The sequence below is a fragment of the Orycteropus afer genome, unplaced genomic scaffold, assembly GCF_000298275.1.
Source record: "Orycteropus afer afer isolate SDZICR_OR568_19922 unplaced genomic scaffold, OryAfe1.0 scaffold00152, whole genome shotgun sequence".
In the NCBI taxonomy this organism is placed as follows: domain Eukaryota; kingdom Metazoa; phylum Chordata; class Mammalia; order Tubulidentata; family Orycteropodidae; genus Orycteropus; species Orycteropus afer.
Window position 1 is genome coordinate 518331 of NW_006921739.1, and position 17881 is coordinate 536211.

The following is a 17881-nucleotide window of genomic DNA, read 5'->3' on the forward strand; positions in this document are numbered from 1 at the left end:
TAGCATCAGAACTCTAAGCATCTGAGAGAGAGTGGGAACCTCCCAGAACATTGTATTGTGCCACGCCCAACAGAAATACTCCACATGGATAACATTTACAATCAGGAGCTCCTCAGTTGCTCATTCCACCAATGAGTTTACAATGACTTATGGGTAGAAAAGCCATACAAAGTAATTTACTACACTGCACCTGCTATACATTGGGTCCTGTTTTAGGGACTTGGGATCCATCAGTGCACTATACTGACTGTATCCCTTTCTTTTTGTCTCACACGCAAACACACGATTTCTGCAGATGATTGGTTTCTGAAGGAAAAATAGGATAAAAGAGATTTAAGACTACCTATGGTAGAAAGGGCCTAAGGCATTTGACTGCTAACCAGAAGGTTGGCCGTTCAAACCTATCAGCCAGTCCTCGGAAGGAATATTGGGCAATCTACTTCTGTAGTGATACTGCCTTGGAAACCCAAGGAGGGGTCACTATAAATCGATAACTGACTGGACAGCAGTGAGTTTGGTTTGGATTATGGTAGAGAGGGCTTGCAATTTTATGTATGTATGTATGTACCTATACATATGTAGACATTTTAATTTTACTTATATTGACCAACTTTCAGACTAACAGAAAAGTAGCATTTCGTGTAAACCTTTCATCCACAGTTTTCTAAATGTTAAATTGTACCACACTTGGTTTCATTTGTATTCTCTCTGGAATGCTTGAGAGTAAGTGACAGACATGATACCTTTTTGTTACTACATACTTCAGTGTGTTTTACCTATATTAAAAAAGAGTATTGTTATTGATAGACAATAGTATTATCTAATCTTTATATCTTATTCAGATTTCACTAGTGGTCCCAATAATGTCATTTTTAGCAAAACAGAAATCTTAGGTCATGCATTTATTCCATTGTAATGGCTTATTAATTCAGAATAATTTCTCAGTCTTTCTTTTCAGGATATTGGTATTTTGAAGTGTACAGATGAGGTATTCTGTGGAATGCCCCTCAGCATGGGTTTATCTGATATTTCTTCACGATTAGATTTGGGGTTAGTTACTTTTGATAGTAATACCACAGATAGTGATAATGTTCTTTTCGGTGCCTCATATGAGGAGTCACATGATGTTGATTTATCCATTATTACTCATGTAATGGATTAAAGATTACTTGATTAAGGAGGTGTTTGCCAGTTTTATCCACTGTAAAATTATGTTTTCATCTTTTGTAAATAAGCATTATGGGAAGACATAATTTGAGATTATATAAATGTCCTGTTATTCCTTAAACTTCACTCTGTTTTATAATTAGAAATAATGTTGTAATGAGTAAACTTATTAACAGTATTTTCATATTCCTCTAGATGTATCTATGAGGAAAATTATTAGAAGTAAGATTGTTGGGTGAGAAGGTAAAATTGTTGGATTAAAGGGTAATGTATGTGCAAACCAAAAATACCAAACCCACTGTTCTGGAGTCAACATACCAAATGCTATAGGATTGAGTAGAACTGCCTCTAGGGTTGCCAAGGGTATAAATCTTTATGGAAGCAAGCTGCCACATCTTTTTCCTACAGAGTAGCTGGTTCAAACCACCAACCTTTTGGGTTAGCAGCCGAATGTTTAAACCACTGCACCACCAGGTTTGTAAATATTTCCACATTCCCCTCCATAAGGGTTGTACCAGTTTGCATTCTCACTACCAATGTGTGAGAGTTTCTGTTTCCTTGATCTTTCCAAGAGTGTGTAGTTTTTAACATATTCCAGACTGATAGATGAGAAATTGTATCTCAATGTAGTATTAATTTGCAATCTTTTTATTAATAAGGTTGAACATCTTTGTGTGGTTTATTTTTTTAATCTTTATATATAACATAAAGCTTGCCATTTTAACTATTTTTAGGATACAATTCAGTAACTTTCATTACTGTGCAACCATCACCACTATCTGTTTATAAAACTTTTTCATCACCCCAAACAGAAACTTAGTATCTATTAAGCAAACTCCCAATGTCCTCTTCCTCTCAGTCCCATTTATCTCTACGCACTTGCCTATTCTAAAAACCCACCGCGTCAAGTCTGACCCGGCTCATAGCAAGCTCTCCTTCAGTTTCCAAGGCATTATCACTGCGGAAGTAGATTGCCCAACCTTCCTCCTGAGGAGTGGCTGGTGGTTTGAACCACCAGTCTTCTGGTTAGTAGTCACATGCCTTAGGTACTATGCCCCCAGAGCTCTTTGCCTATTCTAGATATCTCATATAAATGGAATCAAGCAGTATCTGTCCTATTGTGTCAGACTTTGAAAATTGTTTTGTTTACTGGTTTATAAAAATGCAATTATTTTTAGGTGGTGATCATCTTACCAGTAGTTTAGCTAAACTTTAATTACTAAAATTTAATCTGTTGTTCACACGTTTCTATTTTAGATCATTTTGTTTGAATGACAATTTTGTCTCTTACTTTCAATACACTAGTAGTTTATTTTTTTATACCCACTTTTGTGCTAACTAGCAGCATCATGTTAAATAAATAGATAATAAATACAAAAAGCAATGGTTGTGGTTACTGTTAGGTGCTGTTAATAGTCTCTGACTCATAGTGACCCTGTGCACAGCAGAATGAAACACCACTCGGTCCCACACCAGCTCCGCGATCCTTGCTATACTTGATCCCATAGCCGCAGCCACTGTGTCAGTCTGTCTTGTTGAGGGCCTTCCCCATTTTCATTGACCCTCCACCTTACCAAACATGACATCCTTCTCCAGGGAACAGTCCTTACTTGGTAATATAACCAAAGTCAGTGAGGTGAAGTCTGGCCATTCTTGTTTCCAGAGAGCATTCCAGTTGCACTTCCTCCAGGACAGATCTGTTAGTTCTTTTAGCAGTTCATGGTACTTTCAGCATTCTTTGCCAGCACCACAACTCAAAAGCATCAATTCTTCTTCAGTCTTCCTTATTCATTGTCCAGCTCTCACATGCATATGAGGTGATTGGAAATACCATGGCTTGTGTCAGGCGCACCTGAGGCCTCAAGGAGACATCTTTGCTCCTCAGCACTTGAAAGAGGTCCCTTGCAGCCAACTTGCCCAGTGCTATATGTCATCTGATGTCCCAACTGCTGCTTCCATTGGTGTCGATTGTGGAACCAAGCAATGCAAAGTCTTTCACAGCTTCAATCTTTTCTCCATTTATTGTGATGTTGCTTATAGGTCCAGTTGTGAGGATTTTTGTTTTCTTTATATTAAGATATAATCCATACTGCAGACTGTATTTTTCAATTTTCATCAGTAAGTGGTTCAAGACATCCCTGCTTTCAAAAGCAAGCAAAGAAGTTGTGTCGTCCCCATATCACAGGTTGTTAACGATTCTTTCTCCAATCTTGATGCCATGTTCTTCCATATAGTCCAGCGTCTCGGATTATTTGTTCATCATACAGGTTGAATAAGTATGGTGAAAGGATACAACCCTGATGCACTCCATTCTTGATTTTAAACAATGCAGTGTCTCCTTGTTCTGTTTGAATGACAGCCTCCTGGTCTGTGTATAGGTTCCTCGTGAGTACAATTAAGTGTTCTGGAATTCCCATTCTTCTCAGTGTTATCCATAGTTTTATAATACACACAATCAAATGCTTTTGCATAGTCAATAAAACACAGGTAAACATCTTTCTGGCATTCTTTGCTTTCAGCCAAGATCCATCTGGCATCACCATTGATACCCCTTGCTCCACGTCCTCTTCTGAATCTAACTTCTATCTCTGGAAGTTCTCTGTCAATATACTGCTGCAACTGTTTTTGAATAATCTTCAGTAAGATTTTACTTGCGTGTGATATTAATGATAATGTTTGATAATTTCCACATTCTCTGGGATCACCTTTGTTTGGAATGGGTACATATATGGATTTCTTCCAGTCAGTTGGCCGGGTAGTTGTCTTCCAAATCTCTTGGCATAACTGAGTGAGTGCCTCTAGCGGGACATCGGTTTGTTGAAAAATCTCAATGGTTATTCCGCCAATTCCTGGAGCCTTGTTCTTCACCAATTCTTTCAGTGCAGCTTCGACTTCTTCCTTCAGTACTATTGGTTCTTGATCATATGTCACCTCCTGAAATGGGTGAAGATCTACTAGTTCTTTTTTGGTACAGTGACTCTGTGTATTCCTTTCTCTTCTTTTGATGCTTCCTGCATCATTCAATATTTTGCTCATAGAATCTTTCAGTATTGCAATTTAAGGCTTCAGTCTTTTCCTCAGTTCTTTCAGCTTGAGAAATGCTGAGCATGTTCTTCCCTTTTGGTTTTCTAACTCCAGGTCTTTGCACATTTCATTGTAGTAATTGGCTTTGTCTACTTGAGCTGCTCTTTGAAATCTTCTGTTCAGCTCTTTTACCTTTTTATTTCTTCCACTTGCTTTAGTGATTCTCCATTCAAGGACAAGTTTCAGCGTCTCTTCTGACATACATTTTGGTCTTTTCTTTTTTTTCCTCATCTTTTTAATGACCTCTTGCTTTCTTCATGGATGATGTTCTTGAGGTCGTCCCACAATTCTTCTGGTTTTTGGTCATTGGTGTTCAGTGCATGTAATCTGTTCTTTAGATGGTCTCTAAATTCAGGAGGGATATATTCAAGGTCATATTTTGACTCTCATGGACTTGTTTTAATTGTCTTCAAGTTGAACTTGCATATGAGCAGTTGATTGTCTATTCCACAATCAGCTCCTGGCCTTGTTTTGGCTGAAGATACTGAACTTTTCCATCGCCTCTTGCCACAGATGTAGGCAGTCTTAATCCTGTGTACTCCATCTGGCAAAGTCCACATGTATAGCTGCCATTTGTGTTGTTGAAAAAAGGTATCTGCAATGAATAAGTCTTTGGTTTTGAAAAATTCTATCATGCTATCTCCAGCCTTACTTCCGTTACCAAGGTCAAATTTTCCAACTACCGGTGATTCTTCTTTGTTTCCAACTTTTGCATTCCAGTCACCAGTGATAATCAGCACATCTTGATTGCATGTTTGGTCAATTTCAGACTGCAGAAGTTGGTAAAATCTTCAATTTCCTTATCTTTGGCTTTGGTGGTTGGTGCATAAATTTGAATAATAGTCGTATTAACTGGTCTTCCTTGTAGATGTATGGCTATTATCCTATCACTGATAGCATTGTACTTTAGGACAGATCTTGAAACTTTCTTTGTGATTATAAGTGCCACGCCATTCCTCTTCAAATTGTCATTCCTGGCATAGTAGATCATATGGTTGTCTTAATTCACAATGCCCCACACCAGTCCATTTTAGCTCACTAATGCCTAGGATATCAATCTTTACGCATTCCATTTCATTTTTGACAACTTCCAATTTTCCTTGATTCATACTTCATACATTCCATGTTCTGGTTATTAATGGATGCTTGCAGCTGTTTCTCCTCAGTTTGAGTCATGCCACGTTAGCAAATGGTGGTCTCAAAAGCTTTACTTTATCCATGTTAGTAAGGGTCATTCTACTCTGATGATGCAGCTCTTTCCCAGTCGTATTTTGAGAGCCTTTCAACCTAAGGGGCTCATCCTCCTGTACTGTATTGGACAGTGTTTCTGGGCTATTCATAAAGTTGCACAGTAGTGTATCAGACAGTGTTTCTCGTGCTATTCATAAGGTTTTCCCTGGCTGATTCTTTGAGAAGTAGATGACCTCTTCCTTCTTCCTAGTCTGTCTCAGTCTGTAAGCTGTGTTGAAACCTGTGCACCATGTGCAACTCTGCTGGTGTTTGAAACAAGCCTTGCAGCAACACGCAAGCCACCACAGTAGGACAGATCAGCAGACAAGTTTGTCTCCCTTAGCTGTTCTAAACCTCTCCACCCTCCCCTTACCTGGATCCCTGCTGCTGCTGGCTCTGTTGTCCCTTGGCTTTTCTTTCTCCAGCTTTCCTGCCTGTTGGGGGTAGGGCCTGGGTCCCTCCCCTTAACCTGGATCCCTGCTGCTGCTGGCTCTGTTGTCCCTTGGCTTTTCTTTCTCCAGCTTTCCTGCCTGTTGGGGGTAGGGCCTGGGTCCCTCCCCTTAACCTGGATCCCTGCTGCTGCTCCTTGCTGTGTCATCCCCCTGGCTTTTCTTTCCCCCACTTTCCTGACTCTTGGGGAAAGAGAAAGCAATAATAGGCATCTTCACCATATTCCTGGTTTTAAAGATGATGCTTCTAATGTGTCATCATTAATGTTTGTATTATTAATGATACTTCCTTCTCACCAAGTTAATGAAATGCCATCTTATTTTGCTGTGTTTTGTTTTATCTTGAATGGATGTGTAGAATATGACCAGATACTATTTCTGCACATATTGAGAAGATTATGCAGTGTATTTTCTTTATTGCCTTCCCTCCCCCCCCCCGAGGAAAAAAAAAAAACAACTCACCACTATCGAGTCCCTACTCATAGCAACCCCTCCTTGGGTGTCCGAGGCAGTATCTCTGGAAGTGGATTGCCCAGTCTTCCAAAGAGCAGATAGTGGGTTTGAACTGCCAGCTTTCTGGCAGTCAAATGCCTTAGACACTATGCCACCAGAGTTCCCTTACTGCATTAACATACTAAAAAAAGAACAAAACAAACCCACTGCCATAGTGTAAATTCCAACTTATGATGACCCTAGAAAACAGAGTAGAACTACCCATAGGATTTCTAAGGCTGTAAATATTTATAGAAGGAAACTGCCTCATCTTTCTGCCATTTAGTGGCTGGTGGGTTTGAACTGCCAACCATTTGGTTAGTAGTCATATACTTTAACTATTGCACTGCCAGAGCTCCTCATGTACTGAATGATATTTATCTATAGATTTTCTAATGTTAAGCCTCTTGCATTCTTAGGATAAACCCAGTTTGGTTATGATGTCTTATTATATGATCTTTCAGTACATTGTTTTGGTTTGTAAATATTTTGCTTAGAATATGTATATGTATGTTGATGAGTAAGACTCTGTTAATGTCTCCTTCTCATTCCTAATATTATTTATTTGAGCTTTTTCTCTTTTCTTGCTCCATTATCACCAGAGATATAGTTACTTTGTTATTTTTTTCAAAGCACCTTTTTCTTTGATTCTCTGCATTGAAGCTTTGTTTCCTAATTTATTTATACCTTCTTTTGTCTTTATTGCTTGTTTATTCCTACTTTCTTTGTGTTTATTATTTCTATTTATTTGATTATCTTTTGTAATATAAGCACTTAAGGTGATAAAATTTCCTCTAAGCACCACTTACGGTATATCTCACAAATTTTAAAATGTGTTGTTTTTCTTCTTGTTTAGATGAGTTTCTTTTAATGGGAGATTTGTTGATTTCTTCTTGTAATTTCATTAGTTTTTTAAAAATTTAACTCATTTTTCTCCTTGATCCCCTTATGATTTCCTTCCTTCTGTTTCCTTTAGGTTTCATTTGCTCTTCTTTTTCTGACTTCATAAGACAAAAGTTTAGGTTATTGATTTTCCACTTCTTTCTTTCTAATGTGACATGTAAAGCTCTGGTTTTCCCTCTTAGTACTGCTTTAGCCAGGAGCTCTGGTAGCGTAGAGCCTAAAGCACTTGACTGCTAACCAGAAGGTTGGTGGTTCAAACCCACCAGCCGCTCCTTGGAAGGAAGGTTGGGCAATCTACTTCCGTAGTGATACCGCCTTGGAAACCCAAGGAGGGGTCACTATGAGTCGGGTCTGATTCAATGGCACATAACAGCAACAACAGCAACACTGCTTTAGCCACATGAATTTTGATTTGTTGTATTTTCATTTTCACTCTGTTCAAGATATTTTCTAATTTCTTTTGTGATTTCTTCTTAGGCTCATTAGTTATTAAGAAATGTGTTTCGTTTCTAAATATTTGAGGATTTCCCAGATTTCTTTTTGTTGCTAATTTTATTGTGGTTAGTGAACGTACTTTGTTGGATTTTAGCCATTTTCAATTAAAAAGACTTGTTTCATATCCTAGGATATGGTCTGTCCTGGAGAATGTTTTGTCCACTTTTATACTTGTTTTCTGCAGAGAGGAAGTCACCTAGCCTCTTCATACCACCATTAATGAACATCCCTCCTGGGCTACCTTTAAATGCCCTATTAGCTAGTAGTTAGTGTCAAAGAATCCTACTGGAACCACTTTTAAAACACTGGCTCAGCACATTATTCATCTGTTCAATGTGACATTTTTTCTCTTCTCAGGTTGCTTATGATGAAGCCACAGATGAATTTGCTTCTTACTTCAACAGACAAACTTCTCCTAAGATTCTCATCACAACATCAGACAGACCTCATGGGGTATAAAGCACATTGATTAATAAAGTTCTTGAATTCTTAATTTGCTTATATTTATATTATTTTTGCAAACTGTTCAGAAAAGTGGAATCATTAATTGTTTTAGCTATGCCTCTCAATAAGCTAAATAAAATTTCACAGTTATGATGTGATACAGATTTACTAAGCATGATTCTTCATGCTAGGTTTTCTCAACCTCAGCACTATTTTACATTTTTCACTGCATAATTCTTTGTTGTAGAAGGCTGTCTTTTGTATTATGGGATGTCTAGCAGTTTTCTAGGTTCTACCCACTAAATGCCAATAGCACCTGTCCTCTCACCATTCATGACAACATGTGTTTCCAAACATTGCCAAATGTCCCCTGAGAGGGCAAAATCATCCTCAGTTGAGAACCATTACTGTAGGATAACCTGCCTTTGATAAAGAATGAGACACTATTTAGACTTCCTTCTTTCCCAGCCTTGCTCTCTATTAATAACATTAAAGAGGAGTTTTAGAAGAAAGGGTTGGTGATCTACTTCCAAAAAATCAAGTCAGTGAAACCCTTGGGAGCACAACTGTACTGTGACACACAGAGGTTCTCTGTGAGTTGGAATAGACTTGACGGCAACTCCGTTAAGACCCATTACTCTTTTCCTTATATATCACATAAGATTTTTTTCTTTTTCACTTTTGAGGATTTTTGTTATTTTGTGTTTCAGAGAACAGTACGACTCTGTGAACAACTCTCCACAGTTATACCAAACTCCCATGTTTATTACCGAAGAGGATTGGCTCTGAAGAAAATCATTCCTCAGTGCATCTCAAGAGATTTCACAGATCTTATTGTTATTAATGAAGACCGTAAAATACCAAGTATCCTTTGGTTTTTTAAGGAAGTTTTCTTGTCCCTTTAGAAATATATTTTAAAGAATAAAGGATTTATAAAAAGTTCGGTATAACATTCAGAACATAATTTTTTAACCAAAAAATGTTGCATCTCTATCTAAGTCTGTGAAATCATTTTTCCTTCATTGAGCAAATGTTTATCAAGCACATACTAGTTGGGCAAGGCATTGTTTTAATCTTCAGTAAAAGATGCAAAGGTAAAATCAGCCATCTGGGAACTCATACTCTTAGGAGAAAGTAGACATTTAAACTAACAATTAAAATGTAATGGGACTAATCCAATTAAGAAGTACAGGATACACTGGAAACCCAGTGACTGATAAACTCTACCATAGGGATATCAGGTAGGAAGGACTTTATGGAGGAGTTCCTTGAGCTGGGTCTAGGTCGGTATGGGTGAAGGAGGTACAGTAAGGCAGAGGAAGAATGCTCAGTGCAGAGAGAAAACCGTTTGCAAGGGCTGACCTAGTTGGCCATTTGTAAGTAGTTTCTTTTGACTAGATTTTGTTTTACTAGAGGTGGGATCATAGGATTAAGTTTTTGAGGTATATATTTGCTAGTGTTTTGGATTGTATTTGCTAGTTTTTCTGTGAGTCTCAGATCTGAGGTGAATGTGATTCCAAGCCATTTCTCCTAGATTTATTTCTAGGATTTACTTACTGTTACTGTTGTTTTACTTACATATCATATGGTATCTGTGAATTCAGTACCTTTACAGGTAAACAGTTGAATTAGTCAAAATTATTTAAACTGCTAAGAATTTATCTTTAAAGAAAAAAAAGACAAAATTCCCTGGACTGCTGCCAGAATAACTGTTTTGTTTGTTTGTTTGTTTGTTTAGCTTTTAAATCAATAAACACTCTTCTTTTCAGGTTAATGAGTTAAAAGGCTATTTTAAAAAAATCTAAGCACTACTATGGGTTACTTTTATTGTTTTCAGTGTAATTTAAAAATGTTAGTTATACCAGTTGCTTTCCAGAAACTAAAATAGACTAAACCCAGCTTTGTGATATGTACTTGTGGGCTTGGATTGTTGGTTAATACAACAAAGTAACATTTCCTAAATACTTAGCTGTTCAGAAATGATCTTTTTTAAGATAGTTGCTACTTTTTTTTCCCCCTGTTCCCCAAAATAAAGTGATAAGCCTTTTTCTTCTCTTCCTATTTTTGGCCGTTAAAAAACTATCATTTAAAGGCTGCTAGTAACTCTTTGCTAAGAAGCAGACATTCATCAGTTCTATAAACATTCTATTCTTATTTTTATCTGAGCTATTTTATATAGGCACATTTCACTTAACACCATCTGTTGCCTTTAGAAACCTACATCTCTTTCTTTATAAAACTGAATTATCTTTTTACTCAGTGTATTAATAATTTTTTGTTTATTATATTGGACACCTTATATGGTAAGTTAACTGTCAAGTCATTAAGACAACATTAGTACACAGACCTGCATTATATTAAAGAACTAGACTGATTATCCAAATCTGAAAGTGCCCTACTCCTTACACTAAAATCAGGATTATAATTTTGCCTCCAAGACCTTGTCCCCTAGTCACCCTTCAGGCGTGGAATTGGACTCACAGCTAAGGCTAAGTTTCAGCCAAACAGTAGACAAGCCTACTAGCTGAACAGCTACACCAGGGAGATGTATTCCTTCAAACAGTCAACCATGGGAGATCAGAAGGACAGCATTTGCACAGGGAAAAAGCTAGAGAGGCAGGAATGCATTAGACTGGAAAAACACAGGAAAGGGTGGCCACAGGGAAGGAAGTGGAAGGAGAGCTGTTACATCGTGAGGATTGTAATCAGTGTCACAAAACAAAATGTGTATGAACTGTTGAGTGTAAAATGAACTTGCTTTGTAAAATTTCACTGAAAAGGTAAAAAGATTATAATTTTGGAGTATAAAATTATGCATTGGATTATCAAAGGCTAATGGAATTTGTGTAAGTATGACCTGCTTAGATTTTCATTTTATTATAATTTCAAAAATATTTCATTTTCTTTTCTGATTGGTGTTTACTAATGCAGCTGATGGCAAAATATTGGTGAAAGATGCTAGGAAAGCAAAACTCTTGATTTGCTTGTGTCTTATTAACAGAGAATAATCTTGATACCAATATGGACATTGGTAAGGGAGACTGGAAGTCTGTCTTGGATAAAGAGATTTTAAGATAAGGCCTAGAAGCTGAATGAGTTCAGATATCCTGTCTTCAGAATATATCTGAGCAAACTTATATAAATGAGACTGTACTTCTCTTTGAGGAAGATAAGAGATAGGTAAATAGAGGTAGGATTTTTAAAGGAAGGAAGAAGTTAAAAAAAAGAATTCAGGTTAATCTTTGCTTCAATCCAGAAAAAAAAAAATGTAGAACTAATATGTAAAGGAAGAACCTATTAGTGGTGAATCTTAGAGATAAGTGTCTTAGCCATTCACTTTGGCATTTTTTAAATGTAGGAAATGATACTTACCTTTAGTTTTCCCACATGGATCACATTAAGCATACTATGTTTATAAAGGCATAATGCCTGGCCTGTAGTAGGTGTTTTAGTAAATGTGGTGCAGTGAAAAGCATGGAGGCTTTATTCATACAGCCATAACCCCTACATTCATTGTAAATAGAGCATTATTGGATTTTAGGTGGCATATTTCTATGTGCTATATTGTTGGCAGTTTGAATGCAGTGTCTTGCATTCCTGGCCTTTGGTACTAAGTGCCAATAATACTTCATTCATCATGATAAGCAAAAAATCCCTCCATATATGTCTAGGTGTGGGCAGCTGCCAGTCAAGGGCTCAGGTACAAGTCCCACCCCAGTTGAGATCTGCTGCCGCCTAGCTCAGGAATTCTAAGTTACTTGACCCTTCTCAACTTCTTCCTCATTACTAACGTAAGGGTGATGACTCCTGTTTTCAATGATTTGTTTTAGGGATTAACATAAATAAATGTTCCTTGTATAGGGCAGGTACTCAGGAAAGGAAATTATTTCAAAACTGATGAGTTTGTGTTTTGTAACTTGTTTTTGACACAGAGCACAACTTACTTAGTAGGTGTGTTCTACAGAGGATTCAGGCCTTAATTTGGGGTGGAAGAAAAGATCTTTACATTTCCTTCTTCCTCAAAATTGTATGATTTCCTTAATGTTTTAGTGTTACAGAAATAGTGGTAGATGTACTTTATGAAGGAACTTGTAGTAAATCTTCAAAAAGAAAGAAAATTCAAGTATTTACTGATAATCTACTATGTATGTGGTAGGCACAAATACCTGTAAGAAACTAGTATTTCTTCTAAGAGTTATGAATTAGTTGAGGAGAGTGGATTTATATGACTGTTACATTAGTGACAGGTTTTCTGGTAAATAACAGTAGACGCTGAGAAAATTGGTGACTGTGTGACTGACTCCCAAGCTAGGAACCAGCATGGCAGCATGGGGAAGCTTGAGAGGAGATAGGCTCAAAGAGTAGTTTGATGACACATTGAGTCTTTTTGTTGTTGTTGTTGAAATTATGTGCAGCAAAACATACACCAATTAAACAGTTTCTACGTTTACCATTTAATGACATTGATTATATTCTTTGAGTTGTGCAACTATTCTCACCCTTCTTTCCTGAGTTGTTCCTTCTCATTAACATAAATTCACTGCCCCCTAAGGTTCCTACTGATCTTTCAAGTTGCTGTTGTTAATTTGATCCCATATAGATAGTTCTTCAAAGAGCTTAATGTTCAAGGCAGACATTTTTTTACTAGTTAAGTAAATTAAGTTATTGTTTGGTTTTGAGAAGACTTCAGAGGATATTTTTGGTTTAAGACTAAAAGATTATCTCAAGGAAATAAGTTACAGGAGTTCATCCAACCTTTGTTGCTCAGGAAAGTCAGGCATCCATGAGAATTTGAAATTCCATTCTGCATTTTCTCCCTTTTGATCAGAATGTTCAGTAATGATAGCTAGGCACCATCCAATTCCTTTGGTCTCATAACAAAGGAGAGGACACATTGACTCTTTACTGATGTCTTTATTCTGTAGATGAGTCTGATGAGAGTGGTATGAAGTTAGCTACAGCTGTCAAGATCCTGGTGGTATCTAGTTTTGTTTTCCACTTAGCACTTGAGAAACTGTAATACATAGCTGATTATGTGTAGAACAAAGGCCTAAATCCAGACTTAATTTATGGACTATTAGAAGATAGACTTGAAGAGGTCGGAACAAGCACAGTAAGTTTTAATAATTTATGTGTAAAGCTCAGGGACCTCAACTAAAACAGTAGCAGTGAGGGTAAAGAAGTGGTTGTAGAAGTAAAGGGACTTTTAAAGGTAAAATCAATAGGATTTGGTGGGAGAGGGAGAAGTTGAAGGTAACTGTAGCTTGTAATCTGGCTGAATGGAAGAATATTGATAGTGCTATAAAAAAGATGGCAACATCTGTTTTGTAAAACTCATACTGTACACAGATACACTTTAAATAGCCTTGAGTCTGACCCCCAGCTAAAGTGTAGTTCCTGTAAGGATCAGATGAAATAATGTACATGTAAGAATGTTTTGTAAACATTATATAAATTGAGAGCTTTGTCTGTTGTCATCGTTTCTACCCGATTGTAGTGGCACTAAACAATAGCCAAAATTTAATCATTGGAAAGCATAGGTATTGCAGGATAAAGTAAGGTTGTGATGCAAAGACTGGAGAAGTGTTGTACATGAGGTATTCTTAGTTTGCTGCAGCCAGGACCTTTAAAGCCCTTAGGCTGATTGTAGGTAGACTTCTTATATTGCATTTTTAGCCTAGCATAATTCTCTGTAGACAATAAGTAGTTATAAATTGGTTGGTTGATAGTAATTTGTGGCACAGTAATCCCAAGAGGAAGACCTTGACTCTTGAGAAACACTAATAACCTTGACTTCCAAGAGACCTTGGACCGGAGACTCTGGTCTTGTTGAATAATACTCAAAGCTGACGGCATATCCTGACTATATGTAACATACGAGTGTGCATTTTTAGGGTTATAAATCTTCTGAACGTATAAACTATTTGCATTGCTAGAATTATTCCAGAATTTCATTCTGTCTTATCATTCCTGCTAAAATAGTAGGTAACATTAATGGCTTCTTTTTCCTACTTCAGTTGAATACCCATCATTATGCTGTTGATGGTGGTAACACACATTTTACTGTTTTGTGAAAAGAGAAAAAGTAAACACCACTACAGGTTAATCTATTTTTTGGAAAGATTTGGGTTGACTTGTGCACCTTTAGTTTTGAGAATGATTGGAAAATTTTAGATAAACCAAAGGCATATGTGCACCCACCCATTAACCTAGCTACATATTTTAGGGCCATGTGGGCATACAGGGGAGCCTCTGGGTGTCTCAAATGGTTAGCATGCTTGGTGGCTAACCAAAATTCCAGTCTACTCAGAAGTGCCTTGGAAGAAAGGGCTGGTGATCCACTTCTAAAAAATCAGCCATTGAATCCAATGGAACAGTTATATTTTAACACATAGAGGGTTGCCAAGAGTCAGAACTGACTCCACAGCAACTGGTTTGGCTTTGGTTTGGGGGCATACAGAGGACTAGTTATTTAAATAATTTAAGATTATAATAATACAGGGTTTCACTGTGTTCTTAACTTCATGAACAGATGGACTTGTTTTGAGTCACTTGCCACATGGTCCAACTGCTCATTTTAAAATGAGCAGTGTTCGTCTGCGCAAAGAAATCAAGGTAAGTGTCATACATTCCTTAATTGGCATTTGTCTTACCAAAATTTCACTTGAATTGTATTTTTGAAAAGGAGAATGGTTTTTTGCTTTGCAATGGAAAAATCAAACACTTAAAACTTTAGTAGATGTTGTATCTTATAGATCAAATTGATTAAATGGCATTTGCCCGCTCCTGTTGAAAGCAGTTCTTTTATCTACTGACAGTTTTCTTGTGTAATTATGATTGAGTTATGGCAGGCAGGCAATAGCCTTCATTACTACAAAACACTGATTTTCTGGTAGGAGTTTGTTTTTGGTACATTCACTGCATGTTTATATTAAATATATCTCATTTCATGGGTTTGGTAAGCCATCTGTAGTTAATTAGACATAACTTTGGTTTTTTTGAATAATGTCATCATGTAAATTCTAATACTTGAAATTGGAATGAGATATAATTGTTTTGCCAATTAGCTTAATTCGTTCTAATTTTTCATTTTTCTAGAGAAGAGGCAAGGACCCCACAGAACACATACCTGAAGTAATTCTTAATAATTTCACAACACGGTTGGGTCATTCTATCGGACGTATGTTTGCATCTCTTTTTCCCCATGACCCTCAGTTTATTGGAAGGCAGGTTGCCACTTTCCACAATCAACGGGATTATATCTTCTTTAGATTTCACAGGTGAGGAAGGTGCTTTAATTCCTTGGACTGTGATTTCAATCATGAAACACATTGTCAACAGGAACCTTTTTTCTACTATAAAGTAGTACAGATAATGAAAAAAAAATTATCACCCTAATTTCCTTAACTCTTGTCTTTTATCTTTAAAGATACATATTCAAAAGTGAAAAGAAAGTAGGAATTCAGGAGCTTGGACCACGTTTTACCTTAAAATTAAGATCTCTTCAGAAAGGAACGTTTGATTCTAAATATGGAGAATATGAATGGATCCATAAGGTACATGCTTATGCTTTAAAGCTACTAGTAAATCATTTTTTAAATATTGGAGAAAAAGTAAACTATGTACTTCAAGCTTTTAGTACTTACACCTTATGTAATACAAGCAGTCCCTGGGTTACAAATGACCAACTTAAGAACAACTCCTACTTGCCCTTTAATGCAGGGCTTTGAACTGGTTCTGTGATAGCTTATGAAGCAAAACAGGGCCAGACCAAAATTTTTATGGTATATTTTTCATGGTAACCAGAACAGGAAAAATGGGTTGGCGCCCTGCAATGGGAGACTTAGAGGAGGCATAGTGAGCCCTTTCAGGAGCCTGATGCATGAGACTGAATTATGAGCACGACTGCGGAGAGCCACACATTCAGAGCAGTGTGGTCAGCCACCAACTTTGAAGCCCTGCGTTAATGTAAATTTGTCCTCACCTTGAAACTATTGAACCAACTGCCTACTCACAAAAAAAAAATTTCATCACAATCACCTTCACTTGCTGTACATGAAGCTTTTAAATCATCGAAAAGGCTTCAAGCCTTTTTTTGTACTAAAGCCAAATCAAACAAACCCATTGCCTTCAAGTCGATTCCAACTCCCAGTGAGCCTATAGGATGGAGTAAAACTGCTCCATAGGTCTTCCAAGGCTGTAAATCTTTACAGAAGCCAGCTGCTGCCTCTTTCTCTTCCAAGAGGGGCTGGTGAGTTCAAACTGCTGACCTTTTGGTCAGCAGCAAATGCCTTAACCAGTGCACCACCAGAGATCTCCTTCATGCACCTGTTCTGAGTGATCTATACTTTTCTTAAAGACACTTAGGAACAGATCTTGTTTGTAACCCAAGAGACTGCCTGTACTTCGGAACTTTTCTCCCCAGTAGCTAGAAAGAACCAATCTCTGATACTGTGTTTGGGTCTTGTGATAACCTTGGTGGTACAAATAGTTAAGTGCTTAACTGCTAACTAGCTGAATGGTTGGCAGTTTGAACCCACCAGGGACACCTTAGAGATAGGCTTGGTGATGTTTCAAAAGGTCACAGCCTTGAAAACCCTATGATATTGTTGTTCTCTGCACATATGAGGGTCACCGTAAGTCAGAACAGCATCAATATTTGAAGTAGCCTAAGGGTCAGTGATTCTGAAAGTGGGACCAACATCTTCACCTGGAAACTGTTAAGAATGCAAATTCTTGAGCCATAAACCTAAAGAATCAGTTCTCAGGGGGGTACAGCAACCTGCGTTTAAAGTGATTCTGCTACGTTAGTTTTCAGAAGCACCAAAGGCACTTGACTGCTAACCAGAGGCTGGAGGTTCAAATCCATCAGCCACTCCTCGGAATGAAGACTGGGCAATCTACTTTTGTAGAGATGCCACCTTGGAAACCCAAGGAGGGGTTGATATGAGTCAAGATCAACTCAAGGGCAGTGCGTTATTTTCCCCCCCAAGAGCTGTAGAGGTTTGTAGCAGTTTGAGAATCATCATCTTAAATCATAAATGAAAATGTGTTTCAGAACATATTAAGTATATTAAGTAACATACTTTAGAATTACATACCACATATATGGGAACAGTTAACTTCCAGTACTTTTTGTTAGGCCTAAGACTCACTATTTAGGATCTCAGATAAACCCAGAGTTTCTCAGCACTTGAAGCTAACTATAGATTTAAAATCTAAGGATGTACCCAAATTGTTGTTTTATATATGATTTTTTTCAGCCCCGGGAAATGGATACAAGTAGAAGAAAATTCCATTTATGAAGTACTGAGGGAACAGTATTGGAATTTGCACAACAGTCCTAGCTTCAACTTGATAAATTACTGTGACAGAAGATACTTTTCAAAATGGCATTTTTTGATTTTAAGTCTTCTTTCATGTCTGGAAAAGTCAGAGTGCCATGGATTGTCAAGTTTGTTTATGTAGCAAATATGAATAAAAATCATTTTGGATGAGGGTTTAAAAGCTGCAGGTTCCTTAAAACTTACTCATTTGGGGGTAATCGTAAGTTGGAATCAAGTCAAATTAACTTTCCTATCTGCAAGTTTCATTGGGAGCTCTGGTAGCATAGTGCC

General features: G+C 37.3%; 1 protein-coding gene across 1 annotated transcript in view; it reads left to right on the forward strand.

Annotated features, from left to right (window-relative positions):
• RPF1 (ribosome production factor 1 homolog) overlaps nucleotides 1-17569 on the forward strand; it is a 29688-nt gene extending 12119 nt beyond the window's left edge. Inside the window, exons 3-8 of the mRNA XM_007946188.1 lie at nucleotides 8178-8273; nucleotides 8975-9128; nucleotides 14797-14879; nucleotides 15363-15544; nucleotides 15694-15820; nucleotides 17528-17569. Coding sequence (XP_007944379.1) covers nucleotides 8178-8273; nucleotides 8975-9128; nucleotides 14797-14879; nucleotides 15363-15544; nucleotides 15694-15820; nucleotides 17528-17569 — 684 coding nt within the window. The remainder of the gene's footprint in view (nucleotides 1-8177; nucleotides 8274-8974; nucleotides 9129-14796; nucleotides 14880-15362; nucleotides 15545-15693; nucleotides 15821-17527) is intronic.
• Nucleotides 17570-17881: the final 312 nt, after the last annotated feature.